General features: G+C 41.5%; 1 protein-coding gene across 4 annotated transcripts in view; it reads left to right on the forward strand.

The window, feature by feature from the left end:
• DCX (doublecortin) overlaps window positions 1-22,131 on the forward strand; it is a 109,970-nt gene extending 87,839 nt beyond the window's left edge. For 2 of the 4 annotated variants that reach the window (XM_081897457.1, XM_081897459.1), the window contains exons 6-7: window positions 6,411-6,508; window positions 11,875-22,131. In XM_081897457.1, the coding sequence (XP_081753583.1) occupies window positions 6,411-6,508; window positions 11,875-11,931 (155 nt within the window). In that variant the 3' untranslated portion in view covers window positions 11,932-22,131. The remainder of the gene's footprint in view (window positions 1-6,410; window positions 6,509-11,874) is intronic. The other 2 variants (XM_081897458.1, XM_081897460.1) reach the window with 1 other exon arrangement.
• The last annotated feature ends 663 nt before the right edge of the window (window positions 22,132-22,794 follow it).

Here is a 22,794-nt window from a genome sequence, read left to right on the forward strand (position 1 = left end):
GGATCTGGGTGATAAGTTAGCATCAGGGTCATTGAGTCATACATTTCTCACTCATGTGTCACACAGGGCTGGCAACAGGAGCTTTGTGTCTTTAGGCATCTGACAAGGTCCATAACCTGGCAGAGATTGTCTAGAGAACTGGCCCTGCCTGCCTGTTGTTGCTCCTCCTCATCACCACAGTCACGTGGCTGTCTTTTGCCCAATCCTGACTCTTCATCGCCAACTCAGAGCAGGGATGCGTGTTTCTCATTTTTCCAAGGTTACTCAGGAACGCTTGTTGAAAGCTCATTGAAAATCTGAGCACACTTTATCAACTGAATCACATTTTTCTGTTTACTTGTTGACATTCTTCAAAGAACTCTAATAGGTTTGCGAGACAGGACTTGCTCTTGCAGAAGCCATGCTGGCTCTGCTTCAGTGAGGTTTGCTCTTCTATGTGATACAAACACACACACACACACACACACACACACACACACACACACACAAAATAATTTCTACCAGTTTTCCTGGGACAGACATTTAGCTGATCAGCCTGTTATTCCCAGGATCCTGATTCCCAGGAGGCTGATCTAAGGGACAAGTTACATAATTTTGTTTGAAGACCAGCAATTGCACATATGATGATGATGATGATGATTTTAGAACTCTTGGGTGGAAGCCTTCAGGACCCAGTGATGTACCAGTTTTTATTTTGCCTATTAGGCCTAGAACCTAATCTCTCATCACTGGTATCTGTTTTAGTTCCCCAGCCTCGCCTCCTGTAAAGGTTATTCAGGCAAGAATATACACAATTTTTGCTCAGGAAACCTAACAGAAAGAAAATAAAATATAATAAAAACCCAGCAAAACAGTAACATGCAAAAATAAAAAGATGCAGAAATTTGAGAGTAAAGCCTATTACTAAAAATATATAAATTCAAACTCAGATCTATGAATGGCCCATTTCTTGACTAACAATGCTTACAAATAAAATCAAGTCTTCATTAGCCAGAACATCCATTTTGACTTGCCCAACATGTTTCCCCCTATGGATGTCTTTAGCAGCTCATATAAACTAAAAAATATTGTATCTTTTTAAAATAAAGAGTTCCACAAATTCATCAGGGCAGTTGATTAGCCCTAAGATCACTTCAGTGCCCTACAATTTAACTTACACATAAACACAGAATCTAAGACCCTGGCTGCTGAATCAGAGCAAAGACCCAACTAGTCCAGCATCTTTTTCTCACAGTGGCCAACCAGTTGCCTCTGTAGGAAGTCCACAGGCAGGATCTGAGTGCAAAGAGTGCTCTCTCCCCACTTACAATTCTCAGCAACTGGTTTTAGAGGCATGCTGCTCCTTCTGACCGTGGAAGGAGAACATAGCCATTGTTGCTTGAAGGCATTGACAGCCTTATTCGCCATGAATCCGCCTAATCCATTTTTAAGCCATCCACTACCTTTTGTGGTAGTGAATGCCCTGTGGGAAAGACAGATTCTATCTCGAATCTGCCCCCTCAAGGCACTGGCATTCTGCTAGTTCGTATGAAACAGCAATATTTGGTTTGGGGGGTTGCTTTTTTTCTTTTCTTTTTTACGTGAATGACAAATAGGCTAAGTAAGTTTTGATTTGTAACAAATTGGAAGAGACACATGAGAAGAGAAAAAATGGTGCTGAATAAGGACACCATGAATAAAACATTATCTAGCCTGATTTTTGTGGGATGCTTATGTATTTTATTTGGTTGAAACAGCATATTCCTGAAACTTTTCATCTGTGACATGCCTTGACAACTTATTCCTCACCCTTACATGTTACAGTCATTTGGTCTTTTGTCTGACCCAGACGTCTTTTCCAAAACCTAACGAAAAAAGGATATTAGGCTGGAAATAAGCTCAGCTTGATGAGTGTAAAACATCTGAATCTTTGCACATCTTTCCTGGTTTTTGCTTGTATAAGGAACAGAGTGTCTAGGTGAATTTATTCATTCAATGTTTCTGTCACCCCCATGATAATCTATACCAGCACTAGTGATACTTGCTATATTCATGCCAGTGACTGAAATTTTAAGACTGGTGATGACATTAGACATATTATTTATAGAGAAGTCACAGCTGTTTCTTCACCTGCAGGAGAAAAAAGCCCCTCAGCTTCTATCCAGTTTTGCAGCTTGTATGGTAGTTTTGCACTGTACATGGATGCTGTCAATTATTATTATTATTACTACCACCATCATCAACCTTCCAGCATTTGCATGCTGCCTTTTCAGGACTAGCTCTCCATTAGCTGTTCACAGCCTACTAAAACAAAAATGCATCACAAAACAGCTAGGGTAGTCAATAATGCATTGCTAAATTTATATTGTACAACACTTAGATATTAAGTGATTTATAAATATTTTTAAATAAAACAAAGGGGATGAAGGGGAAGAAGGATTTGCATTGAATTTGCACAGGAGATGCAAACGTAAAATGCAAAGATATAATTTAATATAATATGTACAGATGTAAAGATGCAATCCATTTCACCACAGTGGGGGCAGAGTGTGACCTGATGGCTTGTGCGCCTGATTAGTCTGTTGTCCAGTTGCTTACTGTGGATGGGCAACTTCAAGGCCCCTCCCCTCTTCTTTCCCTTCTTTCTTTTTAATCCAGGCTTGGACCTGGCAGCCCTTCCAATAGAGGACTGCCCTCTTTAAAGTAAGCCACGTTACCACAGTATATCAATCCACAATCTCTACTGTAACAATAAATCATCAAAGATCCCAATGGACTGAAATAAGTGTTACCTGCAACATCATGCTATAGCATGGATTGCTGCAGAGCTACTACATACCCCTTTCCTGCATAATCCATTTCATTAATCTGGCCCCTCCCCTCTTATGCTTTTAGTGGGCTCCAACCCCTTTAAAAGTACATGAGGACCTAATGTAAGAAGCAATTACTTGACCCAAAGCATTCACAAGTGATCAGCTGCCCTGTGGATTATGAGAAACAGGGAAATGTTCTGTTTTTAATAGAGAAGCTTGGAGTCTTTAAAATGAGATTTCATAAGATTGCTTTCAAGGAGTGTTATTTATTCCCACTTCCAAGTTTTATTTGAACCATAATGACCTATTCATTCTGCTATTATTTCATGCATCAGTCTGAAGTCATACCCAGATATGATCAAAGCTTGCTTCTTAGCCAGCCCTTCAAAAAACAAACGTAGCATCTTTCAGTTAGATGTATTTTTCATCCCAATATATATCAGTACTAAAAGATAGTTTACAGAGAAGTTTAAATGTATGATTTATTGGTGGCAGACTGTTGCATCCTACTAGGATGTAATCAGATCATTTAAAATGAATGGTCCTATGTTGGTCATGTCTATTAACGTCAATGGATCTATAAAAAAAAAAAAAATTAATGCCCATGCAGATTTTCATTACAGCAAATAACAAACCAATCAAGAATTGTAACTATACTGTGACAAAAGGAGATTTCTTTCATGGCTCAACCTAGATCAGGTGTTCTCAAAGGTTTTTGTAAGAGACACCCCCAAATAAAAAAAGAGAGAGAGCAAAGACTCCCCAAGTGTAGCCAAAATGACACCATTAGGAAAATTAATCATTTTCTATAATGAAGATCAATACAAAGGAAGGCCTCAAACGCCCTACTTTTAATAAAGCTAATGCATCTAATTAGACGTAGGGGAGGCAAAAAGAAGCTAGAACTACTTTCAAAAACAGTGGAATCATTTTGCAACCAAGACGAAACCAAAATATAAGCTGAATTCTATTCTTTCAATAAAATATGTAAGTTGTCCCAAATACTACAAATAATACACTTTCTTATTTGATCCATATTTGAACACTTCTGTAAAATATTGCTACATACATACACTTTCATCTCCAAGCGGTGAGAGATTTTATTGGTCTGCATACCACAGGTTTGGTTTCCTCATTTTCTGGGAAAGCCCCTGTCATTGTATAAAATCCTCATTGGCTTTCCAGAAAGGACAGTCAGGGAGATTGTGGAGTTCAGGGAATGAGGGCAAATATAAAGAAAACACACACACATCATCAAGCACCTCATAGCATGTTCAAAGCAGGAATAAATAATTCCTCTTTCATGGTGGGCAGAGAATTTTACAAAAAATAGGGGGGGGGGGTTAGCTCAGCACTAGTTTGTACTAATTGGTCTTTGCCAGTTGACATTCCAACCTCAGCTTCCTACCTATATCAAACCTTCGTTGTGTGATGTGGAGAGGATTCCATGTTGCTTTAAGGCCAATTAACATTCCCATGCCCTTTGCAAGTACCAGGGGGAAGATCCATAGGACATTGATTTTAAATTAAAACATGACCTTCTCATGCTAGTGTCTAGCAGGCTGAGCCTGAATGGGGAAGGCACGATCTTCTAGCCAATGAGAATCTGGATGGACGCTTCTCATTCATTGCTTCCCTAAAGGCCTGCAGAGAAAGGGATGCGTTTTCACAAGACTGCAAGATCTAGCAAAACATCCACAGAATGCCAGTCTGGCTTGATCTTTTGAATGTTTACCAAGAATCCTTATTACAAGTGGATCTATTGCGGTCTGGATAGTCTGCAAAGGAGACTTCTAGATTATTACTTAATGCTTTGGTCTGTATATAATGTAGCAAATATTGCATTGTTTTCCTGCCCTCATCCCCTGTTTGCCTCCCCGCTCCCCATTTTATGTTCTCTACAACTTCTCTATGAGGCAGGTTAATGTGAGCGTTTTTGACCTGAGATCAACAGGTGAGCTTCATGGCATTTCACACAATTCTTATTGCAAATATAACAGAGAGAAAGGAAAGAAAGAATGAAAGATCCACTCACATTAACAATAAGAATAATCCACCAATCCTAATTTAAGCATATGTATTGCTGTTATAGCACATGTGATAGAAATAAGAGAGTTTCTTCGTAGACTTAAGCCTACCTCTCTCAGAGCTGGTAAACCTGTATTTATAGTTTAGGAAGCCAAGTTGAGAACATGTTGGGGAATTTTCCTTGAACATTCAGAGCACATAGAACCTCACCCCAAAGAAAATGAGTTCCCCGGATTCTTTGGGTGAAGCCATGTGCTTTTAATGTATGATGTGGATGTGACTCAAGTTAGACCTTTGGTCCACCCAGCTCAATATTGTATCTACATTGACTGGCAAGAGCAGTTTAGGGTTTCAGGTAACAGTTTTTCCCAACTCAACGTATATATCAAGGATTGAAACTGGGGCCTTCTGTGTGTAAAGCATGTGCTCTGCCACTGAGCTACAACTTTATCTATAGATAGTACCTCACATGTTTGAATACTTCTCTGTACAAATGCATATACTGTATAAATAAATCCATGTACATAGAAAACTAGCTAGGGCAGAACCCTTTGCCTGACACCCAGCTTTCAGTATGGAGGGATTTTTAAATATATATTTATTTTTTGGTACAGTCGTACCCTGGATGTCAAACACCCTGGAACCCAGATGTTTTGGCTCCCGAACGCCGCAAATCTGGAAGTGATTGTTCTGGTTTGTGAATGTTCTTTTGGAACCTGGACATCTGATGGGGCTTCTGTGGCTTCTGATTGGCTGTAGGAGCTTCCTGTAGCCAATCGGAAGCCATGCCTTGGTTTCGAAATGTTTTGGAAGTCAAACAGACTTCCGGAACAGATTCCATTCAGCTTCCAAGGTATGACTGTATACAGGAGTATTGATTTGTATGTGCTGCTGAGTTGCCACCTAAAGAGGTACCACTAGGATACAGGTTTACCATCTTACTGAGGACAAGATATGTTGGCAAGAATTGGGGACAAAGAGAAAGAATTGCTGTTCAACTCCAGGTGGGACAAAATACATTGATGTGTTCACAAAGTTATAGGTAAGTAAAAAGGGGAGGGGAAACTGCTAAGGTTATCTGCTAATGACATATAAAGATTTTCTATGGAAGATCTACTGGCCTGGATTTTTTCCCCTTTTGTGGAATAATACCTTTTTGTGACTTTGCAAAAGTGCATTGTGCTGATGAAAGTTAAAGAAGTGTTAAAGTGCAAATTTAAAGTGCACAATTTTCAGCTCCAATCTTATCTTTCTTTGGAAGGAAAGGAAGGATTTAAATTCAATAAATAAAAATAATTCAATCAAAACTGTTTCAAACTCAGCATTTCCTGTCCTTCTTTCAGCACCTAAGTCATGTTTTCAAAAACATGACCTGTTACTTGCAAAGCAAAAGATGTGTAGACAGACAGACAGATACCTCAACTGTGAGGTTGGAAAAGAAACTTCATCTGAACCAGCAAATCATGATTTAAAAGTTTTATTTTGGAATTATGCTTCATAAACTGGAACATTTCAATGGGAAACTGAATAGGCATTAAATATATATATATTGTCTTTGTTCATTGCTGATTTCTCCTTTGCTTTGTACAGCCAATGGAACATCAAGCAGCCAACTGTCCACACCCAAATCGAAGCAGTCTCCAATCTCCACACCCACCAGCCCAGGGAGCCTCCGTAAGCACAAGGTATTACGTTTCTTATACCTTACTAAACCTCCTACATGATTATTACCTGCCTGCACCACTGAAAGAGTTTGTGAGGGCGGGAGGAGTACCTGGACTGCTCCACTGGAAATAGCCAGATGGTGGTAAGGCCGTCACTGGCTCAGCTGCAGTCGAGTAACTATAAAGGATCTCTATGCTTGATTCTGCATGGGGCTGACATTTTGGTTGGTGGTGCAATCAACTGTTAGGGCTCACCCACTCTTCTGTGCTGGTTTCCACTGGGGAAACCTGATCTTCAGCGCTGAATTGGAGCAAATTGGGTTTTCTGCAGATTGATGTTTGCTCCAATTTAGCACTTAAGAGTGAGTTCTCTGGGGGAAAGCAGCAAGGAAAAGGCAAAACCACTTGAAGCCATGCCTAGAAAGCACAGGACAAGTGGGAAACAGCTCAGACTTGTGCTTTCTAGGCATGAGGAAAGTGGAAGTGGATGAGCCCTCATACAGAATTCCTATTGCGCCATGCTGTCCAGGCACAGACCCACTCTTTAAACCTCTGTGTCCAAGTGTGGGTTTTTTGTCCAGGCTCTGTGTTTTACCATTGAATTGGAGCAAATGGCAATGCATAGAAAACCCAATTGCCGTTTGCTTCGATTCGGTGGCAAAACAACGATTCTCCCAGGGAAAGTGCTGGGACAAAAAACCAAAACAAAACTGTTTGGACATGGAGCTTTAAAGCCTAGGGCTGTGCCTAGAAATGCAACACAAAAGGAAGTCTGAATGAGTCATTAGTCTCAGCTGTCCATCTACATTTTAACAAGAATAGTGTATTGACCTTCCAGGATTGTTGTAAAATGTAAGGCTTACTGAAATCCTTTGAAAACAAACATACAGTGTGTGTGTGTGTGTGTGTGTGTGTGTGTGTGTGTGTGTACACATAGACATACATGTGTTTGTGCATGATATCTAATGTTTTCAAATATCTATACAGACAGAGAAACTTTATAAAAATGATTGTCATTCTGGAAAGTACATTCTTTCATCTTCATTTATATGTACAGCAGATATAGTCATCTGTTGTATTTCTTGGGTGAGCAGGAAATAAGGCATATTGTATCATGAAAGCTGAAATGAATGGAAAGTGTTGATTGATTAAGAATAGAGACTTTGTATGTTGTGATCATAGTCACTTTCTACTCCAGACAATGGCCTAAGAATACCCTCATCATTGTTGTGGCACTCCGCCCCCCAAGCCCCCAAACCATGGAAATTGTTGCCAGTTATACATTACTGCAAATGATTTCCATTGATTTGGGATGAGGAAACATCCCACCTCAGGAAATCTCCTTCATAAATTATCCAGATTAATAAACTTGATCAATTTCCAAAACATCCTCTCCAGACCTCTGGACCTATTTAGATTATTCGAAATAGCTAATCTGGATACGTTTCGTATTGCACCCATGAGGGTAGACTCCCTAAATACAGGCTTTAATTACAGGTTTGTTGCAATTTCCTGACTTCTCTTTCTCTGACTCGTTAACACTCTATTTCTCCACATGAATGCTTGCAGGGACCGAAAAAGTATTGTGCAAACCAGCCCTTAATAAGGACAGTCAGTCAGCAGGAGCTTTCAGAGATGGCAGTTTACATAAAAAAAAAATCGAATCCTAATTGTGTGTGTTTCCTCTGCCCAGATTTTTCCCACTGTATATTTTCTATAGGAACTTTCTGCTGCCATCATAATGAGATACAGCCAAGTGAGACCCTGGTGAACCTCTACAATGTCTTCTTAAGATCAGTGAAAAGGACAACAGTTCAGGGGCAATATAAGTTCCTTTGAGCAAGTGATGCTTATACATGAATCTAAAGGAACTGAAATGAATGTGATGGTTCTATGTATTAACTGCATCCATCACTAATGATGATTTTGTTCAACGTTCCTGGGGCTTCATTTGAATGGGGGTTTTGATTGAAACTGTAGCAGAAATATGTTCTGAAACACAGTACCACAAGCTCTCTCTGCTCACCAATGAAACCAAAAGTAAAGGTTTTAGGTTCTAAACCTATTCATTCCCCACATTTCATCAGCATTCTGTCCACATAGCATTTCATTTTTTCACCTGTTTAACTTTCTGGAAGGTGTAGAATTTCAAGGAAAGATCAGCATCAGAAAGGCTATGAAAAAGGGAGGTACTCCAACTATGTCACCTGTACACTGTAGTGGACCATGGTGGAGCAGGTGCTGTTACCAGCTTACAGAAGGTTTTGGGTAGCTAGGATGAGGTTTGGGTTCTTTAAATGCACTCACTGAAGATTTAACAATACAGTATCAGGGGCAGACCTTAGTTATATGAAGCCCTGCAGGAAGCCAATTGTTGCTGTCCCCACAGCCCTTACAACGCCAGTTTAAGTGCTTGCCCAGCTTTGGGAAGGAGGAAAGAGGACTCTAGGACCCTGTCCAAGCCGCTTCACACCTGAATGGTCAGGAGGTTGTGGACTCTCTTTGCATGGAGGTTTAAAAGCAGATGTTGGATGGCCATCTGTCATGGATGCTTTAGTTGAGATTTCTGCATTGTAGGGGTATGGACTAGATGGCCCTTGGGGTCTCTTCCAACTCTAAGATTCTATGCTTCTATGACTGAGTTTACTTGTATGCCGCTTTTTACACAATGAGCTGCACCAAAAGCAGCTTTTGAAACATCAAAGTACAGAGAATTGAAAATGCAAATATACAAAGTGCAGAGCATGTCAGTAAATTAAAATAAAAAATCCTGGCACTAAAACAATTTTAAGGTTTGTGCCAGGTGGTCCTCCCTGAGGAGACTATTCCATAAACAGGAGACTACTAGAGAGAAGGCTTATTTTCTTTTCCCCACACTCCATTGGAGGTGGCATGCAGTGAAGAGCCTCAGATAATGATCTCAGATTCTTGACAGGTTTATATGGGGAAAGGCGGTCCTTCAGGTATAGTAGTCCTGAGTCATATAAAGCTTTAAAGGTCAAACATAGCACTATGAGTGGAACCCAGAAACCAACTGGCAACCAGTGCTGTTAGGACAGAATAGGTGTTATATGCTCATGCCTTCTTTTCCTGGTTAACCATCTAGCTGCCACATCTTCAGTAGCTGTAGTTTCCACACAGTCTTCAAAGGTAGCCCCATTTGCTAACTGTCATCCCTGACTACTCTCTATGCTGACTGGGACAGATGGGCATTGGAGTGACAAATTCTGTAACGCTGCTAAAGATGCCCTTGTAACAGCACTCATGACCACTTGGTCCCTAGGAAGATGAAGAGCAGTTCAGGAAGTGGGCTAGAGGTCAGGAAAGGCATCCTAAACTGGTGTTAATCCAGAACTGGTGCTATATGTTCACACCTTCTTGTTCTAGTTAACAATCTGAGAGATACTTGTGCCTTGCAACACTGGGCTAAATGTCCGAATGTAAGATTGACAGGACTCCTTAGAAGGTCATGACTCCAGCAGACCTCTTCCTTTGTGCTTAGAATTTAAAGTGAAATATGGAGAAAAGCTTCATCAAAATTTGGGGAACTTCTGGAAACATGCTCAGCAGTAGAGCATATGCTTTGCATGCAAAAGATCCCAAATTCAATCCCTGGCACTATAAAAAGTTCGTGTTTGAAACGCAGGAAAACCATTAAAGACAGAAAAGAACTTTTAGAGGCTGTGTTTGGATCAAACTGTACTTGCCACCCAAATTCCTACTATGGAGCCAGAAAATCTGGACTTTGGCAACATCACTACTTACTGGAACTAGGGGGGTGGGAGTGTGTGTCTCTATCCACAAGCAAGTGGAAACTGGGCATACCAAGCACCCCACTGTATCTTTTTTGTTCATCAAAATGCTCAAATACTGGCATTTCTACTCCATTAAGCAATGAAAGACATGCAGATAATTACAAAGCTTAAGCAGGCATTTTGCTATTCCCTTATAAGGACACTTTTCAAAAATGTTGAGATTAATGCCTTATTCTGCCAGCTGCAAAGTACTGTATAATTGTATTTTACTAGTGCTGTCACAGTAGCCTTCTGGGCCAGGACTGCCTGTAGCAGCTCTAGGGTCTTCTAATTTTCCATCCCATGTTCCCTCTCATGCTCCTATGACGGATCATGGTACAGTGGTGCCTCGCAAGACGAAAAGAATCCGTTCTGCGAGTCTCTTTGTCTAGCGGTTTTTTCGTCTTGCGAAGCAAGCCCATTAGCGGATTAGCGCTATTAGCGGCTTTTAGCGGCTTAGCGGATAAGCGGCTTAGAAAAAGGGGGGAGGAAAAAAGCCCCGCAGGAACTTGCAAGACATTTTCGTCTTGCGAAGCAAGCCCATAGGAAATTCGTTTTGCGAAGCACCTCCAAAACGGAAAACTCTTTCGTCTAACGAGTTTTCCATCTTGCGAGGCATTCGTCTTGCGGGGCACCACTGTATTGCATGCAAACTCATCTACAAACATAGAGTGTGGCGTTGCTCTCATTTGCAGTGACAGGTGGATCATGTGAAAAAATAGTTCACATATCACATAGGCAGATATCTTCCTATATACATAAAAATGTAAGGCTGTCATCACGTAGCTCCCATTTCAGGATGTGTAGTGCCACATCACAATCCTGATTTTGTATGAAATGAGGGTGGGAGAAAGTGAGAAGGGAAAAGTGGTGTTTTAGAGCAACAGAAGATGCTTGAATACAGCAAGGATAGAGAAAGCTGAGAGGAAAATAATGGTTTAAACAACAGCAAAGGTTTGAGTAAAGTACCTTAAAACAATGGAATATTTGAGGACCCTGCATCCTTTAGCTCTCTCACATGAGGCAGCTGAGGAATGGAACAGAGAAGGTTCAGTATAGTGAGAAGGATGGTACACTGAAAGGGGAAGAAGTGGCTGTTCTAAACAATGACAGAAGTTTGAGTAAAGTGGAAATGGAAAGACACAGAGGGAAAATGGCAGTTTCAGACAATGGCAGAGGTTTGAATAAAGTAAGAATGGAGCAAAAGTGAGAGAGAAAAGTAGCATTTTTTAACAATGGAAGAGGTTTGAGTCCAGTGATCAAGAGATGGCAACGAAGGGAGGGGAAGCAGCAGTTTAAAAAAAGATTTGGGTTAAAATAATAATTCCATGGAAAGAGGAATAGATTTTTAAACCACTCTGAGAATTGTAACCCTGTAAGAGGAACAGAGGTCTCAGTACCATTAGCAAACACCAATTCCCAGGATTATTTGGGGAAAACCATGTTTAAAGTGGTATGACACTGCTTTAAATGTATACTGCCGATTGGGCCTAAGTCTGCAATGATCATTTGTGCACTGAGTCACAGAAGCAGTTCCTCATTGATGCAGAAGAGGCTAATTGTGGGAGTTAACACGTTTTCCCTTTCTCCTTACAGGACTTGTACCTGCCTCTATCCTTGGACGACTCTGATTCCCTTGGAGACTCCATGTAAAGAAACCCCCTTCCCTGTGTCCACACTCCATTTTAGATATAGCACCACACTTCTGCCAAAAGGAGCAGAGAGGTCACTGGTGCAAATCCAAGGATACAAAAGTTATGTCTTTTCTTTTCCTTTCCTATATTTCTCCTCTGTGCCACAAAACCAACACCTATGAATCCACAGAGATAAAGGGATACCGATCATCTGAGTAATTTCATAGGAAAGATAAGTGGCCATTATTGGCAGCTTGAAGTCAGAAGGCTTGAATCCTCATGCTCTTCTCACACATTTTAGCCCAAGCGTTTCCTTTTCTTAAAAAAACAACAACCCTATAATGTACTGGCTTTTTTTATTTGGCTGCCGGTCAGGTGACAACTTTCTTTTGCAAATGTTCCATTAGCAACTCTGTCCAAAGCCCAAAAGTGGAAACAGGTCTATCCACCAGCACCTCCCCCCCCCCCCCAAATACCAATGAATACCAGCAACTCTGCAAAAGCAGACCTGTTTCCAATGCTGGGTCTCTGAGTTTAACACCTGCATATTGTCTGATGTTAACTCACAGCCAGTGGGAGGCAACTCTTGTCTCTTTGTGAACATCCATATAAGTACAAGGGTGATTGGACAATGCTAAGAAATAAAGAGCTACATATCGTGATTTTCTCCTCAAATAGGACACAGGGATATGTTCTAATAAACACACAAAGTTGTTTCAGCTGGGTGGGATTTGGGAAGCCACCCTGCTGGCTCTGCCCGCCAACTCTGCTCTCCATCTTTTCCTCTTCCTCAGTTGCACCTCAATCTCCCAACCCACCTCAGCTGAGCAAAACTCACCTCGGCCTCATCCCCTCACCCTACCATATTCTCTTCAATTGCCCCAAATCACCTCAGCCCCATCTTTTCCTCCCCTTCTGTCTCACTTCAACTCTTCCAATGTGCTCAGCCTTTTTCTTCCTTTTTCTTCCTTCTTTGTCTGGTCTCCCTCCAAATCACATAAGCCCCATCTTTTCCTTCTCCACTTCACCTCAACACCCCACCATATCCATGCTCTCAGCCCTGTCTTTGCTTCCTTTCACTTGAGCACCTTGGCCCTATCCTCAAATCCTTTGTCTTCCACCTATACTCATGTCCTCCCACCTGCCCTCCTCACCATCAACCTTCCCCCCCCCCCACATTTTTGATTAGATGGAACCAGCCCTGTTCCTGAGGCACTCCATGGCTGCAGAGGTGATGGCTCCACTGCCCCTCAATTCCCTCTGCTTTGAGGCCATTGGTCACACATATACGTACATTTATATATACATACATATGACCAGCAATAAACATGGTCTGGTTGATATGAAGTTACTGAAATGGTATCTCTCTATCTCTGTGGAGACTATCAATGCCTTGCAAACAGCCAACACTGAAAACACTGTGAAAAAAATTGTTTTCAGGTCTAACACCTTCAGCTTATTATTAATTTTTAATAACAAGAAATCCATACAACTTTTATAGAGGAAAACAAATAATGTTAGCTGTGTCTTAGAGTCAGTTCTTCAATATCCTTTTTTTTAAAAAAAGAAAACTGGTGACTTTCTTTTGCTTTAAAAAAGAAACAAAATTTTAAAATATACAAAAAAAAAAGTTCAACACAGTAAGTGTTTTGAAGTCACTGCCAAACTGACATCAGAGGTTCATAAAATGGGAGGGGTCTGCATGGGGTGGGGGAGGGATATCGCAATTAATTCAAAATGGTTAATATTTTGAGAGTGTTTGTAACATGCTTAAGGTTATGTTTTTAATTTTCTGTATTTCAATAATTCTAACTATGGCCAGATGCTCAGACTGTAGAACTGTTAGGATGTTCATGATACGGTATTATAAACTTTTATCTTGAAGCAGTGCATTATAGTGAAATGGGAAGAAAAGGAATCCATTCAATTTTTAAAAAATAATCATTGATGCAAAGTTCACAGTTTTATACAGACCTGGCCATTTTATTTACTGGGTTTGGATACACATACCAGATAATACTGTGCATTGCATTATTCCTTATTTGTAGGAATAAGCTCTCCATAATCTTGCAAAATGTTATCAGAGCAATACCCATATAACCAACCTTGGGGATTGCTTTCCCCACTCTCCTTTAGATTCATTTGCAAACCGTTGTGAGTTTAGAATGTATTGCAGCAATTGTACTTTTGATAAGGTTATGTTTTCATTTTGCAATTTCATTTTGTGAGCCACCTTGGGCAATTTGCATAAAGTCGAAAGGCATATGGAAATTTCTAATAATAAATAATACTTCACACTGGGGTACTTAACTCTACAACAACTTTTGGCTATTAGAGGAAGACAATGCTTGGCCCAAAGTTGGTATTTGGTGGTTATCTTTTGTATTCCTTACCACTGGCATCTTTGTGATTCATGTGGCAATGTGGATAAGCCAAGCTTGCAGTTTTGTTTTAATTATTTTTAAAATAGAAGGTTTCAGACTACCCAATGGCTGCAGTTTTAGTAGAGACCCTGCATCACAAGGGCAAGTGAGGATCTACCCTTTGTTGAACTAAGCAGTTAAAACTTAGGTTTCCTTACCTCTATGCCATTGTTTGGCCAAAGCTATCTAAACTTTGGTTCAGAAGATTCAGCATTCATGTAAGTTCAATGGTCAGATCACTGTGGAGAAGGCTAGCTTTGAGGACAAAGCATAGGGAAGGCCTACAGGAAAAAAAAATTCAGTGTGTGTTTGATATCTGGCAGATCTGGTGTATGAATTGGAGCAGGTCTCTTAATTTCTCTGTGCCTCAATTTACCGTATCTGTCAAATAAGGACAGTAATACTTTCTCTACCTCATGGGGAGGGATTGGGAGGGTTGGCCAGTGAGTCCTTTCGTTGATGCCGTTAAATATTTTTGGATCATCTGGTGGGAAAGTACTGTCTATGACCTCCTAGGGACTAGTATTGAGGAAGACTTTGGAAAGATTGTCAGGTTTATTTGGTCAATTCCAGTGATGGCTTCTTGGGGTTAACTTAGAAGGCACTGTTGCTTGCTAAAGCTGCCAAGTGGCCCTGACACACAGCCAGTTCATACCCACAGTTGTCAGCACCAGAAGCAGCAAACTCTGTATGCTCACTGACCTCACTCCTCACAGAGGGGCACTGTGTACCATATGAGGCTCTGAATCCTGGGCATGAGCGTAGCATAGATTGTGAACTGCTTAAGCCCACACTCCAGTCTACTTGGAGATGTGTTTTGCTTGTGATGTTTGATCTCCTGTTCTCTCTCCTCTCAGTCTTGATAGGTTGCTCCCAATTGTCCCTCAGAGTGTGACCGGGGGCATGCACTGGATGAATGTGGAACTGAGGAATTGTTTCTGTTATGATAGGGAAGCAGTACTCCACCATAGCACTGTTCCTTAGTAATGTGGAGAATAATGCAAATATTTCTCCATCCAGGAACTAAAGGTCTTTGTAATAATGTACAATCCAATCTTCACTATTTCAATAAGCAGGAAGAAAATGATCCGCAATACAGAACACACACCACCTCTCCTCTTCCTGTCCCCTACCCCCCAAAACAGATCCTACACACAATTGGGTACAGTCCATTTGATTGCTGGTTTTGTGCAAGGCCCAAAAACTGAGCCTATGATTGGCAGGAATACTGTAGTCTTTTGAATGTTATACTCTGTTCTCCCCTCTTCATCATGTCCACAGGAGACAAAGCTAGATGGCTAATGCTATTGGCCACAATAGCTACATGTAACCCCAGAGGCAATAAACCTCTGAATGTCAAATGCTGGAGGCAAACAGTTGGGAAAAGCTGTTGACTTCATCCCCTGTTTGTAAACTTTCCAGATGCTGGCCCCTGTTGGTAGACAGAATGTTGGGCTTTTGGTCCAATCCAGCAGGGCTTTTCTTATATTCTTAAGTAGAACATTGTTTACATGGAGTATGTTTCCCATTTACCAACAACAACAATGTGCTTATTTAAACAAGTAATACAGATATAGGCATTTTTCTTTGATTGCACTTAATAGTGGCATATCTGAGAGCCTGGACCAATATGGACTCCCTTGCCTGATGTGCTCCAATAATGCACATCGCTCTTCTGAATAAGGGCCTGGCAAGATGAGACTTTTGTAATAGTTTGTGTTGCCACGCATTGCATCAGCAAGCAAATATACAGCAGCCTAGTGGAAAGAGAAGGTAGATCTTTTTTTCCCACAAGGAAAAGAAAAGCCATTCAGACCTGCAAAAGTGAAACAGGGTAAAGGGCCAGACTCCCAGGTTTTAGAAGCAATTCTTCAGGTAAACGTTCTTGAACTGTAGGTAGAAATCAGTGACCATGTCGGATGTAAAACTGCCTGTATAGTTGATGTTGCATGAGTCTTTATACAAAAATAAAAATAAAAAATGCATGCAGAATAGCAGTGTGTACAATGCTAGGTGTGTTCAGCTCTTAACTCTTGGAAAGGTTATTTGAAAAGAAAGAAAGAAGGATTACAGGGCACTTCTCTTATACCTGATTCATTGATGCAAGCACATGAGGTGGGTGGTCTCAACACTAACACTAACCCAGCAGTGACTGTCTAGGAGGGTGGTTTTCCATATCTCTGTGGAAAACCATTTCTACATTGGCTAATCTCTTGAGGAACCTCTACATTTCAGAGGATGCTGTGCGTGTTCTAGGGTGCAAATATTGTACACACAAAAAACAACAACTGGACAGGTCTGTGGGGCCTCACTATCATCCCATGTGAACTGAAAGTAAACCTTGGAACTGGGGCTAGCTTCATGTTTGGCAAAGTGTTTGCTGATGGACTGCCAGTGCTCCTGTAGTAGGCTTGTTTGATGGTTTTATGCTGGGCAGCAGTGGTGCTCTGATAAATGCTGAGCATTGGGAGTCCTAAAGGCCTGTTTTACTTTGAATTGAATGTTTCATTTCCCACAATACCTCTGACTGATGCTACATTAGGGCCACAAGTGACATTATAATGGCCGTCTAGCATTATTGAGTGGCTTGCGCAGGCACCTGCAGGCACCACCATTGGGCATGTTGTTGAGACTACCCCAAGCTGAGCCATGGGCTCCCTAGAGCACACACAACATTCTTCTGCAGTTAGAGAAAATGCCAGAAGATTGGGAACAGATGGCAAGCTCTAGGAAATGCCTGGCTGCTATTACTTATTTTCTCACTGAACAACTGTGACTAAGTTCTAAAGGACCTCCAGAAGTTCCTGTAACACAGCTCAGAAACCTCTGATCTAATCACTGTCACTGGCAGCATGCCTCTGAATCGTTGTTGTTGGAAACCACAGGAGGGGAGTGTGCTCTTGTGCTCACGTCCTGCTTTCAGATTCTCCACAGGCATCTGGTTGGCCACTGTGAGAACAGAATGCTGGACTAGATGGGTCACTGACCTGATCCAGGTACAGGACTTCTGTTCTTCTGTTCTTAGTGGTTTCCCATTTTTGCCCAGTAAGTGGAGCTGCCTGTGTACATAAAGGGTGAAATAGTTCTAGGTAGTTGCTGGGGTTGTTCATCGGCTCCCTATTCCCCCAGTATCAGGTTCTTATGTAAAATTAATTATAAACCATTGCGAAACACAAGGCTGGCCTGAGGCAAAGGACAAGGAAGTACCACCCCCAACATCCCATTCAGTGCAGAAGCTGACTGAACTGGCAGATGAATCTTACTGAAATACTGACAACAATGTGATATTACTCTCCACCACACCTGAGGGCAGCAGGTTGGTTTAAGAGGTGCCCAAGAGACCTGTGGCCCACAACAGTAATTGCCAGGGGGATCCAAGGTGCACCATCTCTTGAATGAGGCAATTGCCTTACTCTGCCTAATGGTAAGGCAAGCCCTATAACCAGTGTCGGAGGCAATGTCTCTGATTGCCAGTTTCTGAGGATCAAGAGTGGAGAGGGTGCTGTTGTGCTCTGTTGTGTTGTGGCTTCCCAGTGGAACATCTGGTTGTCTTCTGTGAGAACAGGTGGCTGGACCAGATGGGCCTTTGACCTAATATAGCAGGGCTTTTGGCCAAATATAGAGGGTTCAAACAACAGTCTGCCATCTCCTCACTCTTTTAAAATTTGTTTACATTTTCCACACAGAATTCTGTACGACAAGGCTACTGCACTGATTCTGCTGCAAAAAGTCACTGCTAAATTTCCCTTGGAGGAGGTGTGCCTTTGAACCAGGGATTAACTGGAATCAATCAAAGAATGCTGTAATCCAAAATCAAGTCCATTTATATTCTCAGACATAGTCTCAGACATCTGTCAGCGATTCTTTAACTGATTCATTGCAGGGGGTTGGACTATCAGGCATGGCCAAACTTGTCCTTCCAGCTGTTTTGGGACCACAACTCCTATCATCCCTAGCTAACAGGACCAGTGGTCAGGGATGATGGGAATTCTAGTTCCAAAACAGCTGGAAGGACAAGTTTGGCCATGCCTGGACTAGATGAAACCTTGGGATTGGAATCTACAGGATTGGGGATAAGGGACAGTCTAAGTCTGCTATGCTACTGATAATTATGCCTTGTATGTTTAACACACCCTGGGAACAAAACTGACTGAAGTGTGTGCTAGAAACAGAACAGTAGAATTGACTCCCTTGGAAGGTGGTGGGCTCTCCTTCCATGGAGGTTTTTAAGCAGAGGCTGGATGGCCAGCTATCATGGATGAGATTCCTGCATTGCAAGGGTTGGACAAGATGGCCTTCCCGTCCCTCCCAGCTCTACAATTCTATTAACTCTCTGAAGGATGGGCTAGAAATTGAAATAATAGATACTGAAATGCTTAAGACTAGTGGTTGTTTTGCAGGTGTATTATGCAACAGATCAGGTGCAATAATAGTGCATTAGTGATGGATTTATGCTGGGCCATTCACACATCATTCTACTTTGTAAGTTGTTTTGTGATGCTTCCCCAACGTTATTGCCATTGGAAGGATGCTATAACAAAAATGGAACACATACACACCCTGCAACATTTGTGGTATAAAAAGGATTTCAGCAGGAAGGATTTCAGCAGGAAGTTACAGGACATGCACTGATTGGAAACAAAATAGCAATGTTCACCCAAAGCTTTTGCAGGCACAAACAGTATTGGAAGCAGGACTGGGTATCTTTGCCCCAATACCATCATGAGCACAAATCGTCATAAATGCACAATGAAAAGGACATCTGGAGTGTCTCTATATACAAACAGACAGACAGACATAGCCCCCCATGCTGATTCACCAACTTAAATCATTTCCCCTAATGCTGCCATTAACTGCAGAGGGGAAGGGATTTTCCTTTGTTTGGGAGATTCATATTTAGGCCATGGCGTTGGTGAAATGGATTCTTTCCCCACTCCTGCCCCATCACAACCCTGATCCAGATCCCACAACCTCAACATGGAATGCTCCCATCCCATAAAGTTTGGCTCTTAGGACATTCATCTCTGCTTTTATTTTACAGTGACCCAAAATCGGTTGTAAATATTTAAAGTTAAATCTGTTAAGACTTGGCACGTTTCCGTGAGAGTGCAGCTAGAAGTGTGAGGTGACCATCTGCCCTAAAGCTATTTGAGCGCCTAACAACTGTATATATGCTGAAAGGGCATATGTAAGAAAGTGGAGCTCTATACTTAAAAGTTTTTTGTTAAAAAACACACCCAGAGAAGTTTTGCTCACCATGCAGCTGTCACATTTTGCTTTCTGTTTTAACATACACGCACACACCAGCTGCAGATGTCTAACGTTCAGCCATCTTTCAAAAGGAAAATTCAACAAGAGGGTGGCATTAACACCTAGGATTTAGAACTCTGGATGGTTTCTTATCTTCCAGTGAGACTCTTGCTCAGCAAGTTTGGCTGCCACGTTTCATTTCAGGATCTCTTTCTATGTATCTGTAGAGTTTCCCCAAGCTCTAGCATCTTCTCTTGGCTTGCCACTGCAGCTTAAAACCCTAAATCTTCCCTCTTTCCCCCCTTTCTTTCCATACCAGTTCCTCAGTCCTTGATGAGGTAAGAGAACCTCCTTCTTTCATTCCCTTCCTGCAATCTATATCTCTTTCCTCCTCCTTAGCAAAATCCTTTCTTGGGGTTTACTTGTTCTCTTCACATCCATCTGAGCTGTTCTCTCCACCATATTCTCCCTAACAGGATATAGCTATAAAGCCTCCAGATCTTGCATTTTCTGCAGTGGCTTTGCATGCATGGTGACATCCATAAGAGCATTTCCCTCATGTGCCCTCAACCTGGATGCTTCCACATCCTGTCAAACCAGCTGGGGTATCACACAAAAAGAGCCCACAGCTGCCACACAACTTGTATACAGCAAAAACTGCATCACTGAAATGTTTTAAAAGAGAAAAAGTGTTGTCAACTCTTTATCAGATTGGCAGTGCCAAACCTTCTCATGGTCTTTATTTTGACCATTTGAGTTGGTTAGGGGCAAAACAAAGATGCTTTCAAAAAGAGCAGTGAGTCCACCCAAGAATCCTCTGTGCAGAAACAAGAAGCTCAGATGACTGAGTTAACAAAATTGGTGCTCCTGGTTCAGGACAAGTGTAACATCTCTTCACAAGATACCCAATTCATTTATGGAATTCACAGTCATTACCCATGGTGACAGCCAGCAGTTTAGACGGCTTTAAAAGAGGACTAGACAAAATCATCAGAAGAATAGGACTGCTGGTGGCTATTAGCCATGAGGGGTATATGGAACCCCTATGGTTCAGAGGCAGTATGCAACTGAATGCCAGCTACTCAGAGACAACAGTGAGAGAGGGCTGTAGCCTTCATGCCCAGCTAATTGGCTTCTAAAAGGCATATGATTGGGTAGTGTAGGAAACAAGATGCTAGAGTGGGTGAAACTGTAGTCTTATCCAGCAGAGCTAGTTTTCATTTCCCTCCTGCTGCCAAACTTGGAACCTGTCTCAGACCCTGTTTGGCCTGACTGTACAATTCACCTTTTGTGGGGTGAGGAGAGGGCAAATTAGGTAGGTCTGCATTAAAATGTGAACCATTTTTCTCCCCCATTCATATTCACAAGTAACTACAAAGCAGGTCATATTCTAAAGCAGAAATAACTTGTTAGACAATTTCTCATTTAAACTGCAGATCATCCCAGCTATTGATATTACAGCTTATGTTGTCAGCTTAGAAGGTGGACTGAGCTTTATGCAATGCCAATCCTGCTCAGGGTAGACGCACTGGCATAGATAATTTAGGATCATTCATTTCAGTGGGTCTATTCTGAGTAGAATGTAGCTTGATATAATCTATAGATGATAGATAAGAGTGAGCTCTTATGAAAAAAAGTTTTCAAGATTAATGGTTCCCCAAGTCTGCAAAATGATGGTAAGATCTGGAAGATAGCAAGGAGAAGCAGCTCACCGGATGGAGTAGAACCACAATGCTTCCTTCCCAGGAGGTGGTTCACTGCTGATTACTGAAAGCAGGATGGCCAAGGTGGTGGGGGCTTTGATGGAGTGCTGACATGCAAGTGGGAGCACCAGATTGGCTCCACCGGTGGGTTTGCATTGTGTCAACCTTCCCACCACTTCATCCCCTACCAGTAAGCAACAGAAACCCACTGCTGAGAAGACAGCATAGCAGCTCTGCCCCACCTGGAGAACTTCTGGTAGCCAGGTCAACTCCCCACTTCTCCCTCTCCTTGTGTAGGCATCCTGTTATAGTATGGCTCCTCCAGATGACCTCTTTATTGAGAATTCAACATGATTTGCTTGCACAAAACTTACAAGGAGATTAGAATGCCCAGTCTTTACTGAGCATGTGTTCTGATTTGTTTGTAGGGAAGAGTTATACCATAATGAGCATTCATCCTGATTTGCTTGCTGGGTGCTTATATCATTAGTCTTGCTTTCTAGTGATTTCCCTATCACTTTCCTAACTGCAAAAAAACTTTTTTTATTTTAAAGTGGATTTGCAACAGAACAAGCCATTTTATTTATTTCATAAAATTTATATACCACTTGATTGTAAAAAAATAAAATGAAAATCAAAGTGGTTTGCAAAAAGATACAACAATAAAATCCAAGGCGAAAAAATACAGTGCTATAAAAAAATTAAGTGCACACCTAAATATATGGCATGCAACTGAATTCTTTCCGCCAGATACCGACAGTCTGCCTTACAGTAGTGGTTTTCATTTCTACTTTCCTCTGGGCCACACTTTCAGAATAAAAATTTGCTCATGCTACACCGGATTGACAAGAAATACATTGGAAAACAAAAAGAAAAGACTCCCACCAGTGCTTGATTAGTAACATAGAACACTATAATATAATCATGGGATATCCAGACAGTATAAAACAATGCAGCTACATAAGAACATGCATCATTCCCAAAATATAGTATTGATTGTCCTTGAATCTTCCTGCCGTACTTGCCATCCTCTCCTGCCACACCCTTTGAGAACCATGGCCTTACTGATTAGAGTTTTGAGAAGCACAGGGGGGGAGGGGGGAGGTCCAATATGGATTCATTGGTGCTGCTCACCACCAGTGTTCTTAACCATAAGCATGCTGCACATTGACAGAAATAGCTGTAGTAGCAATCTCACAGTACTATCTGCATGGGACACATACGGCTTTCTGGAATCTGATCTATAGCTCTTTTGAGAAGTGGACTGTGTCCAGGGAAGTAGTCAGCTAAAACAAATCCTGATGGCTTGAGCTTTTGAGCTGATTTCGTATGATTCTTCTCATTCATGAAAAAATTAAAAGCTGCAATATAATATAACCAAGAGGTCATAATGTATTTTCTTCTATAGTTGTTCTTGTGTTGGGTGGGGTTAGAATAAAAGAGCATGGGAATTTTTAAGGGTTAATAAATCAAGGTGGGGTTTAAAGTTTAGCTGGCATACTTTTA

This window comes from Podarcis melisellensis (assembly GCF_964234715.1).
Source record: "Podarcis melisellensis genome assembly, chromosome: Z".
Classification (NCBI taxonomy): domain Eukaryota; kingdom Metazoa; phylum Chordata; class Lepidosauria; order Squamata; family Lacertidae; genus Podarcis; species Podarcis melisellensis.